The sequence below is a fragment of the Pollachius pollachius genome, assembly GCF_949987615.1.
Source record: "Pollachius pollachius genome assembly, chromosome: 10".
Taxonomy (NCBI): Eukaryota; Metazoa; Chordata; class Actinopteri; order Gadiformes; family Gadidae; genus Pollachius; species Pollachius pollachius.
Genome location: NC_136943.1, coordinates 581,279 through 593,376, shown reverse-complemented (window position 1 = coordinate 593,376; position 12,098 = coordinate 581,279). Strand labels below are relative to the sequence as shown.

Sequence of the window (12,098 nt, the reverse complement as noted above, 5' to 3'; positions counted from 1 at the left end):
AGAGGCGGCGCTCAGGGACCTGGCCTTCGGTTCAACGAGGCTACGCTAATGTTGTAGCTAAGCTAACGTTGTGGCTACGCTAACGTTGTGGCTATGCTAACACTGCGCCTAAGCTAACAAAGCGGCTATGCTTACGTTGTGACTGGGCGTTGTTGCTACGCTAACAATGTGGCTAAGCAGACGGCTATGCTAACGTTGTGGCTACGCTAACGATGTGGCTCAGCGCAGCTCAACAATAAAAGGTTAATGGACTGTATTTATACAACGCTTCTCTAACCAGTGGCCTCTCAAAGCGCTTCAAGATACTGCCTTGCAGGCGACACATTCACACACCGACGGCGGTGTCAGCCACGCAGGGCGACAGCCAGCTCCTCAGGAGCAGTCAGGGTGAGGCGTCTCGCTCAGGGACACCTCGACACAGAGCTAGGGGGAGCCGGGGATCGAACTAGCAACCTTCCGGTTACCAGCCGACCAGCTCTTCCTCCTGAGCCACGTGAGGGCTATGGCGCTCTGGACTACCAGGCTACGCTAACGAAGAGGCTACGCTAATTCTGTGGCTCAGGGCGTCTCGACCACACCGTCCCTGGGGAGCAGCCTGTGTTGACCGGGTGTTCAGGCGGAGTGGGGGGGTGGCACTAGCCCCAGCCTGTCCTGAGGGGGGGGGGGGGGTCTTACCCGTGATGGCCCGGCGCACCTCCCGGGCTGCCTCCTCGCGGGCCTCCACTGAGGCCTGCTCGCTGTACCAGGACGTGTGGGGGGTGCAGATCAGGTTGGGGGCGTCCTTCAGCGGGCCTGTCGAGAAGCTGCAGGGACGGAGCGCGGTGAGGGAGCGGTGAGGGGCTGCGTGTAGCTCAACGACTTCCACCAAATCAAATATTAATAATACAAGGTCTAGTTTGAATTTAGATTTACTTTATCGTCTGTCCCACGAGACAAATATCATTCAACAATAACATTGCAGTGGCTTCCCCTTTCCAGTGACTTGATGAAACAGAATGCATCATGGGTGTCGTGCTGGCTGGAGGTACCTGAAGGGCTCCGTCTCGTGGACGTCCAGGGCGGCCCCTCGTATCCGGCCCTCCTTCAGGGCCTGGGCCAGGGCCTTCTCGTCCACCAGACCCCCTCTGGACGTGTTCACCAGGAAGGCCCCCTGACGCATCTGCAACCCAGCAGCAGAGGTCCGCGGTGAGGGAGCATGGCGCAACTCAGACACACCGACACGTTCAAAGCATTCAACGGTTTCAACGGCAGAAGAGGCCTTATAAAAACGACTGGATCTGTGTATGTTCGGTCTGGGTGACGCCTACAATCACACCGTTTCCCGCAAATCGATTTTAATGATTGACTGAATTGTATTAACGTCAGTTAACAAATGTATCCAATTGACCAATCTAGGATTCTATCTTCTCATCATAATTTAAGCTATGCAACTATTTTCTTTTTGCATTATTATGCTTTATTCATAACAGAGTTCAGAGCCTCATTGGGTTAGACAGGAAGGTATAGACACAGAGGAGAGGGCACGCAGCAAATGACCAACGGCTGGAACCAAACCCGGGTCGCTGTCGGAAGAACCGGGCCTCAATGGTATGCTCTCTACCCAGTGAGACCCCAGGTGAGCCACCGGGGACCCCTGATCAACCACCTTCCATCCAGCCATCACCTGTTTGATGGTGAGGTCGTTGATGAGGTGGGGGTTGGTCCTCTCACCTGTTTGATGGTGAAGTCGTTGATGAGGTGGTGGTTGTGCTCGTTGAGGCTGCAGTGCAGAGAGACGCAGTCTGAGTGGATGAGCAGGTCCTGCAGGGTGGCCATGCGCTGCAGGCCCAGGGATCGCTCCACGCCGTCGGGCAGGTAGGGGTCGTAGAAGATCACCCCGAAGCCAAAGGCCTTGGCACGGAGGGCCACCGCCTGGCCCACGCGTCCTGGGAGGGGAGGGGCCAAGGAGAAAGGGGAGGGGCAGGACGAAAAGGGGAGGAGCAGGGACCAAGGCGAGTACTTATTAGTGTTGGGGTGACCAAAGCATGAAAAAACACAAGAGAAGATTGAGGAACCACTTGGGGCTGTGGCTGGGGGGAGGGGAAGTCCCACTCGGCACCACTCTGGATTCTTGGATCTATGGATACATGTTTTCTCGTCTTTGCAGTCCTAAATGTATTTAAGCAGTGTATCTTAGCTTAGCCACTAGTCACAGGTGCGGGGCACGTGTAACAGCGGGGTGAAACAGGACGCCTATCCTCTACCGGCTCCTAACTGATGCTCCCTCGACATCAAACGCTTCAGAGGAAAGCATCGGACTAAGTAGGAAAGTGCAATTTGAGTGTCAAAGTGCACTTTGACAGCGTTCACTCTATAGCGTGGAGGAAGATAATTTATTTACCTAAGAATCAAATTTCTTTATCTGCTATGATTGTGAATTTCCAAAAATAGATTAAATCGATGCTTTATGGTTTAGGTTAGCATTTGAGTGTCAACAGTATTACAGTCAGTTGATATGACTTCATCAAATATAAAACCCACATAATAATATACACTTTAATGCCATCATTTGACACACAGCAGAATGGAGTAGATCCCGAAATAAGAACCCCCATTTACTGAACAAGAATCACTTTTAAATCGAATAGTGTCCCCAAGAATCAAGGAAGGAAGCAAGGATTTAAATCGTGAGGTACCGAAAAATTTCCAGCATTACTATTTACATACTCTATGTGTATTTACATACACATAGAGTATTACAATGAGTACATTTGTCTTTAGAAAGAGAAACAACCATATATCACCGCTGGTAAAGTAAGGATGTTCAAAGAACCCAGTGCCAAGCACTAACAATCGCTAGATCTCTTTATTCCCTCGATGGTGTGGCACCCAGGTATACAGGTGACCTATTGATTCCCTACAGCGCTCCAAGGTCAATTAGGTCTTCAGCACAGAGTCTTCACAGAGTGAAGATTGGGGATACTCAGTTGGGGATACTCAGCACAGAGTATCCCCAATACACTCCTTTAAACCAAGGGTGATAGGGCCTTCTCTGTGGTTGCCCTCAAACTCTGGAATGCCCTACCTTTATATATTAAGTCCTCTCCCACCATTGACTGCTTTAAGTCCAACTTAAAGATTTTCTCCCATCTACCATTTTTTCCTTTCTCCCCCCTGATGTCCCCATGTTACATTATTATTTTTGGTGTACTATTGTCATTGTTTTGTTTGTTTGTTAAGCACTTTGGGTCAACCCTGTTCTGTTAAATGTGCTGTATGAACGCAGTTGTCTTGACTCACCCAGTCCGATGATGCCTAGCGTCTCCCCGCGGATGCGCGCGGCGCCGCCGGCCACCTCGCGGATCTGCTCCACGCTGGCAGCGCGGGTTCCCTCGCGCAGCGCCTGGTGCATCCAGGTGACCCGCCGGTACAGGTTGAGGATCAGACACAGCGACGTGTCCGCCGTCTCCTCCACAGAGGACGCCGGCACGTTGCACACGGCGATGCCTGAAGGGGGGGGAGAGGCAGGCTTCAGGGGGCTGCTGGGAGGATTGGGAGCTCCTGATGGAGTCGTTAGGTGGGAGCGGCAGAGCCGTCCGTCAGACGTTAGAGGGAGGGATGCCTTGTGTGTATATCTGTTTCAGGCTGACTCCGCCTGCCTGTTTGAGGTCGTTTCGATTCTAGACCACTGCCAGCTCATTACCGACCAATACGGGCACGTTTTCACTGATTGGTTCAGGAAATCCATGATGAATGTCAACCACAGGTCCGTGAAACACTTGAAAGACGTTTCAATGGCGTAGAAACGTAGGGAGGAAGGGAGCCCGGAGGCTGGGGACTTGTTTTAGGGGGTCTAGTTTCAAAATCGTGCTCTCTTCTGCTCTACCTCGCTATTTTGTTTTGCAACTCCCAAATCTTCCCTACAGCAGCGTTTAAGAGCAGCTATCCCCAGGTGTGATAGTGACTACAAGCAGTTTCATAATCTGCCCTAGCCTGGCCTGTGACATCACAAGTTGCAGTGTCTCCCCCCCCCCCCCCCCCCCCCCCCGATGTAAGATGGGTAGATAAGCCTTCCATTTGCTACAGTCCACTGGATAGACCGGTCGATCCAGGAGCCATCTGGGTGGACACTAGGACTTCTGAGGTCACGAGTCACAGGGCAGATTTTGAAACTGCTTGCAGTGTTAATGACTCGCAGCTGGTGGTAAAAGAGGGGCTTTCCTTGAATGAAACACAAGGCGCTGCAGCCCGAGTCTCTGGCCAATGGAAAACAACCCAGAGAGCCATGTTGTACCCGGTCATCATGAGGAACACTAATCTACTGGTTAGGGTGGATAACTCCAAGCCAAACGGTTGTGGGTGTAAACCTCAATATTCACAGTCTACCAATGTAGGCATCCCTTAGTGAGACGCCTAACCCTAAATGATCATTGATGGTATGCCTCTAAAAATGTTCAATTCTAAAGGTCTGCATTGATTCAATCTGTTGATATGCCCAGGTCGTAGTGTGGAAACACGCTTTCCAGGATATGACAGGAAAGCCATCCATCACAACCTCTGAATACAACTGATCCCCCCCATGATGTCTCTCAATCAGAATACCCCATCGGAAGAGTGACATCAACGTCAATAAGAGACCCTAGGACCCCAGTCAGCGTCCCTGTGTTTGCGCGTGGGTGGGGGGGGGGAGAGCGGGGGAGAGCCGCCCTCACCGAGCTCAGCGGCCGCTTTGATGTCCACGTTGTCGAAGCCAGACCCGATGCGCACGATGACGCGCAGGCCTTTGAACTTGTCCAGGTCGTCTCTGGACAGGGTTATGGTGTGGTACAGCAAGGCGCCCACCGCCTCGTTCAGCACCTGGACACACACACACACACGCTGTAGAATTCATTTGATAGAAACCCCACACCTGTACACCGGGAGCGATTGGTTTGTGTTTGGAGTTATGTCGTGGATTAAAATATTTCTTTTGTTACGGTAATAGACTATGGACTAAGGTGGGACCAAACAAGATTGACAGACCAACTCGTTTTCTTTTGCTTGGTAAACAAGTTCTAAGGAAACACATTTGGAAAAACAGATCGCTAGAAACCTACCCAAAATAGGTTTAATTATAATGCACTAAATGGATCAATAGTCTTATGAAATTACGCTCCAAAATGATGTCCATACATAACACTAAAATCCTATTTAAAATGGTTCAACGTGAGTGTACATTGCAACATTCAAACGGTTAACTATTGAACAGGCGGTTGAAATAAAGGCGCCAACATTTCACTCCCAGACGGGGATATAGCCGTCATGATTGGCCTTGACGGGCCCAGCCAGAGGTGGCATTAAAACGCTCCTCAGGTAATCCAGACGACCGGTCTGATCAGCGGCCCAGAGAGAGGCGGCGGCGGCCCACCTTCTCGTGGATCTCCTGGGTGGACTGGGCGTCGCAGAAGGCCACCGTGGCCACGTCCTTCAGGATGGGCATCTCCACCGTGCAGTCGCGGCCGTCCAGCAGCGCTACCAGCGGCCGGGGGTGCATGGGCCCGTTCAGGATAGGGGGGCGGATGCCTGGGGGGGCAGGGGGGGCTGTTAGGAGGAGCGGGGACACGCCAGAGAGACGCCTTCTCTGCAACACGCCAAAAAATAACTCAAAGACCAGGGCACACATTGCAAGGCCCATTATCTGTTCCCATATCTCCAGCGGAGGCCCTGAGCCTTATGAGTTATCCACCCACAACGCCAACGTCCACACGGATAACACACGGAGCATTGAAAGCAACCGAATTCTTCCAAATAAATAACATGCAATAACTGCTTTGATAACCAAAAAGGTAAAACGCTGGGTGAGTGTGTTGCATCTGGCGCTGGTTCCTCTATGGTGCATTAATGCATTAATGCAGTGCTGTAACTGAATCTGCGATGGCGTCTGTCGGGGGTGGGGGGGGCGCGGCGGTTTCCTGGCATCTAGCACCTCGGCTTGCATACTATGGCGTAGCGTAAGCGTGGCCGTGAGAGATTTAGACGAGAGCAAGAACCGTGACGGCACGCAGAAGTAGCGTCAGCACAGGAAGAAAGAGAAACCTGGCGGAGTCGCCGTGTGAGTGGAGCACCGGGGAAGTAGGGGGAGGGTGGAGGGTGAGGAACGGGGGAGGGGTGCACAGAAAATGTCACGGTGGTGGTGGTGGTTCACGGCAATCTGAGTCATGACCCAAATTCTCACATATAACCGCCCCCCCCCCCCCCCCCACACACACTCAAAACAACCCCCCTGCCCGTAGAAAAAAAACAAAACAAAACCAGGTGCATGCACACACACACAATCACACACACACACACACACACACGGCAGCTGCAGTGGTACATCCCTCTGTGTAGCACATGTGTGCGATCAGCTAGAGACGGTGACGACATACCGAATCACAGCATTACCGAAAGACGGACGTTTCTGGGCACGCATCGTGGCCAAGTTAATCATTAATCTGAGGCGGCCGGCGAACAGAGAAACACTCAAATCCTTTAAAAAGAGATCAGCTCGTTTTGGACTCGCTGGGGCATGGTGTGGCAACGCACTACCGATGTAAGAAAAGGTCCTACTGCTACGTCTGGGGGGGGGGGGGGGGGGGCAGAGGTAACCGTGGAAATGGGGAGGAGGAGGAGGGAGCAGAGCTGGCCCGAGGGAGGGCAGCAGGGGGTGGAAAACAAATATTTGTGAATACTTCCTCTGACGTAAGAACACTTAAAAATGCGCACACACACACACACACACACGACTCGTGCGAGGTAAGAACCGATCAGGCAGAGCAACACATTCGCACACACCAGCACGCCCAGTGGCCTGTTACCGTGGCGTAGATGAACAATACGGTGCACTCCGTTTGTTGGGGCAAGTCATAGCTAGCACCGGGAGACTCGGTCTGGGTGAGCTTTGTTTAATGAACACTCCCTACGCCGAACCACCGGGCTCGGCACACACGGCCAGACAAAGGAAACCACCGCCGGAAAAAATGATAGGAGCCCTGGAAATATCCAAGTAGGCATACGCACAGCGAGCCGGAGTGAAAGACGCTGACATATTTGAGGCCTACAAAGCACAAGCATGGCGGCGCACACAATGCTATTCATTCAGTGATTCATTCATTCTCCCTCCCACCGCCCGCTGGCTGCCTCCCTCCTCCCCTCTCTTCCTCCAGCCATGGTGGGAGGAATATGAGAGAGCGAGCGGGCGAGGGGGAGAAAGCAAAAGGCAGAAAGGAAGAAGGAGGGGGAGGGGCAGGGAATGATGATAATGCAGCAAGCAGCAGTACTCCACCCAGACACACACAGTAATTCAATTCCTTTTTAACGGCTACAACGACACACACGCACACACACACACACACACACACACACACACACACGCACACACAAACGCAGCGAGCAGAAAAAGGAAACTGCACACACGGCCGCTGCGCTACGCCCACAGCAGATCGCTGTACAAACATAGCTTCAAAGACACATTTTAAAAACATACAAGCACCGAACCTTGCATTATGAAGTCAGTCGGCCTGTCTTCCTCTCTCTCTCTCTCTCTCTCTCACTCTCTCTGTGGCCTTGCTCTCCCTCTATCGTTCTTTTTTTCCCCCCTCTCTCTGTCAGACTGTTCTTGGCTGGCTGGATCCCAGCTGTCATCCACACCCAGCCCCTCCCCCAGAGCCAGCCTCCAATCACAGGGTCCTCCATTGAAGGCCAGCCAACCAGCAATAACCTCATTAGCATAACCAGTCTGCGACCGAGGGCGGTTTGGCTGTTGTCGTTCTTTAAAGAGACAGCTGGCCTGTTTCCCTGTAGCTGCGGCCACGACCCTTCACCTCTTCCTCTCCCTCCAGCTCGTCTCCAGAGACTCCCAGACCGTTCCCTCCATTTTAGTTCTCCATTATGCCCGAGCCACACCACTTCGAACACACTCTTAACATTGCTTTTTTTGGGGGGGGCAATAACATACCTGTCGTCTTTGAGTGGATTTTTTTTTTTTTACAATATTTTTTTTGGTATCGAACGATTGTTTTTTTTTTTTTAACAAGCGTTACCAGCAAGAATTACATTTTACTAAAATAAATCCCGGTTCTTGCTCGGATTGAAAACTGTGGCCGTGCCATAAGGATTCCCCGGCAGGCCGTGTAGATAATGATGCGGTTTCCAGCACCCCAATATAACCCTGCATCCTCTGAATAAATGACTGCTTAATGTATCAAAACACACTTCAATGGATAACATGGGGGGGGGTGTCTACACGTCGAGGCCTCGTAGTGATAAATACCAGAAACATGGGTCGGATCAGGGTGCTCTGACTTTGTGTTTATTATTTTGCGCCATAGCATATCACTACCACTCTGCAATTAAAGTAACCGTTTGTACCAATTAAAGACTTGGGAGTGCATACATATGCTACGATTCCACCACAAAAAAATAACGCTATTCCCTGCTGATCTTAATTATTGATTATCATGTGTATGTTCCTAAGGCACTTCACTTTAAAAAAAACTACCGAACTAAATAAAGGGCATGTGCGGGCAGAAATGAAGTATTATTTCTAATATCACAATGGGTTTGGGGCGTTACACTGAGTTCTTTGGCATCGTAATGGGTATTCAAGGGAATTATAAGAACACATAAACACATTTACAACAGTTGAAGGATGCTGTATGGGCCAGACCTATTAAATACTTGACTCAAAATGAAATTCTTATTTCTTTAACTTGACCCGACCCACCCACCGCCACACCCCCACCCTAACAACCACCCCCACCCCCGACAAAACGCTCATTATTAGTCTATAACACTACATAGACTACAAGGCTATGGCAGCACCATTCATCCCAATTTGAGCTTGCCTGTTAAGGAACGGTTAGATATGTCACGCTTCACAACAAACGGCATCCCGTACCATGTCCTCAGAGCTGGAGGCTAACAGAGAAATTCTGCACATATGCAAGTCTGTAATTAAATGTCTAATTCAATAACGCACGAGACAAAGAACACTATTAAAAACTCACTATACATTTATCCATCACTCAATTGTATTTTAGTTATTGCGATCTACCCGATATTGCTTTGAGGGAGACATGCAAACCAAGGGAGGCCAGCAGGCAGCACTCACAGGTAGTTGCCTGGTGAGAAAAACAAAGCATGCGCCCCCTGTGGACCAGCCAACGGATTTGTCTTCCTCTGATATAGCCACTCCAGGCGGAACGCTCCACAAACAACACTTCCAAGTCTCATCGTTGTTTAGGAAACAATGATTATGATGTGGTTTGGTATGGTACAACAGAATTAAAATAGAACATACTGCCACAACAGAGGTTTTCATAGAGCTAAAACACAGACTGTTGCATGATGAATACAGATTCAACATTTTTGTAATTAATTGAATACAGGTTATTCCATAGCTATAAAAAATAAATGGATAATTAAAATAATTGAAAAGTATCTATTTAAGTAACTCGAGTAATAACTAAATAAATTAAAATATATATGCTAGTCTAAATAATTTTCCAAGGGAAAAATACATTCTGGGGTCGTTTGCATTGCAGAATCAACTGTTGTGACAAGCCAGAAAAAAGCAGTGCCTTAAAATTTTCATATTTCCTTTAAATTGGGTTTAATAGTTCAGCAAACATAGCAAGTGGTCGTCTTAGCTGGTGCTGTAGTTAATTTGCTGTCCAATGTGTGCTGTATAATGTCAAATGTGCAGTTGCCCTTCTGTGCTCATGGAAATTGGGTAAAGTGTTCTGCAAACCTCAGCTTATGTTGTAAATGGGGACATTGTATGTGGGTGATAAATGGCCTTAATGAAGTTCACGTGTCTAAAAGAACTACACTCATCATTATTATCTGGCGTTTGGCTTTTTTGTGCCACCCATTCACTATTAACAGATATCCTAAACCAAGATTATATGCCAGACTGTATGATTCTCAAGAAACAACTTATTTAAGTCCAATAGGCGGAATTTCTAAAGGATTCCTCCAAGACATTTTACATAAATGCATAAGATCAGTTCAAACGTAAACAAAATAAATTATTAAAATGTATCCGTACAATGATTGGACCATGACCAAACACTGTTCATAACTATTCAGTACCGTATCATAAACATTGTATCCAATATGCATAGCTGTTCTATACCATATAATAAACATTGCATTGACTGTGCTTCTATGGAGTACTACACATTTTTCTGTTGAGCGATTTGAGAAAACTCACCCTCACAGATGCGGTCCAGTCTCTGCCGCTTCACTTTGTGTTTGTCCATCAGAGCCATAGACTATATAGTCTTAACCCAGGACACAGCAGAATAGGACAAATCCAAATCCAAGTGAGGCAACTCCAATGCAGTCCGCTAAACTACACCTGAAAACGAATGAAACAATGAGATACTTTAGGTACGCAAATTCCAGTTCGCAGCAACATTATCTTTGTTTCCAAATTGACAAGAACATGAAAACCACATTATCTGCACACACACACAGACACACACCTTGCTATTAACTAGAGACTTTCAGTAAGACTCCATAACAAGTGCCCACCTATGCATACTTCTTAGACCACTTGGACTTACCAGCAAAACAGTCCTGGATATGTCCCTGTGCCAAGGAGCTGACAGTCCAGTTTGCCCTGGTAACAGAAATAATGGAAATAAAGTCATCATTTGGTCAAAGATACAATCTAGGATGCGGTTGTTGCTTGAATACATAATAGTAACCACATCTACACCGTATTCGTTACTTTATTCAACTTTAAACAGAAGTAACGTTAGTATGCATGCCCTGGCGGAGTTAAAGCCGCTCACAGCCCAACTTCACCGTAATAGAAAAACATGAATACAAAGTTGGCGGAACATCGATGACGATCACCATCCAATAACGCACCACAGCATAAATAACGGACACACAATTCAAACACAGCTCAACTTACTTTAACTTTAGTTAAAAACAAACTCAAAAACTACGACTGTTGAGCGATGCGCCCGTTAGTCTGCAGCGAAGCTAAACAGGCTAGCGTTAGCTCCAAAACTTAGTAGCGCGAAGGCTAAAACCTGTGTGTAAAAAAACTCATAACCCGGGAAAAAAAGTACCAAGTACGCCGATAACCAGGGTTTCCCACACGGAATCCAAATACCAAACCACTACGCATCAGTTCGGACCCGAATCAACCTCAAACTCCTTTCAGACGTGTTGTTAGCATTAAGTTGTTAAACTTTTTTTTACACAGAGCATGGAGCTAACGCTTAGGCTAACGCTGAGGCTAAAGCTGGCTCTCCTAACACCCCGGGGTTGAAGATCCCCACCCCGCAGCACGACACATCAATAAACCCTCTGGGGACACCCACCAGCAAGTAACAGCACCTCTCGTTTTATTGTAATCAACAGAAGCCAGTGAAGCGTTTGCACCACTGCTAACGGTTAGCTAACGTGAGCTAGCATGCCCGTGCGTGTGTATGTGTGTCTGAGTGTATGTGTGAGTGTGTGTGTGTGTGAGCGACAGGCTAACGGGAGCCTCCGTCTCCGTCCGAGTTGTTATCAGCGCTGTGAGTGTGGCGCTACAATGTTAATTTATACCCCGCGTTAACGTGTTAGACTCACTCAAACAACGGGGGCACGTTGGAAACCTTTCTAGGCGGGTGTCGGCGAGTGGCATTCGTGAGCCCGAGTCACCGGATCATGCGGTAATAGTGGATTATTTACCCCGATTCAACTCTTTGAGGAGTGCTGAAACAGTGTGCGTGCGTCGGCGGTGTTCCCTCTCTCCCGATCGCCATGAAATAAAAATAGAGGAAGTCGTTTGTGTGAAGGGAGGTCACCCGGTTCGAGGAGAGGCGGTCGAGGATTGGAAGGAGCGCCCCCGCCTTCACGGCGGAGCAGCGTCTCTGACAGGCATCTGAAGTACAAGGGCCGGTGTGATGTCCTTTACACTTACTTTAATGACTCTAGCAAAGTTTTCATCTTGGGGTGCAACGGATGACCCTGTTTGTGTTCATGCATGGGGTCGATTTAACTTGAAATCTGACGTTCAGGCTACAAGGCCTCGACAAGACACATCGCACAAGTTAGAGAAGGACGCTGTCTGCAAGTTGTAGTTGAGTCTGCAA

At 48.8% G+C, this 12,098-nt stretch overlaps 1 protein-coding gene across 1 annotated transcript in view; it reads right to left on the bottom strand.

The window, feature by feature from the left end:
* ctbp1l (C-terminal binding protein 1-like) overlaps positions 1-11,760 on the bottom strand; it is a 14,885-nt gene extending 3,125 nt beyond the window's left edge. Inside the window, 9 exon segments of the mRNA XM_079744962.1 lie at positions 676-803; positions 1,029-1,159; positions 1,711-1,925; positions 3,280-3,486; positions 4,692-4,836; positions 5,387-5,541; positions 10,214-10,360; positions 10,569-10,624; positions 11,695-11,760. Coding sequence (XP_079601088.1) covers positions 676-803; positions 1,029-1,159; positions 1,711-1,925; positions 3,280-3,486; positions 4,692-4,836; positions 5,387-5,541; positions 10,214-10,271 — 1,039 coding nt within the window. The 5' untranslated portion in view covers positions 10,272-10,360; positions 10,569-10,624; positions 11,695-11,760.
* Positions 11,761-12,098: the final 338 nt, after the last annotated feature.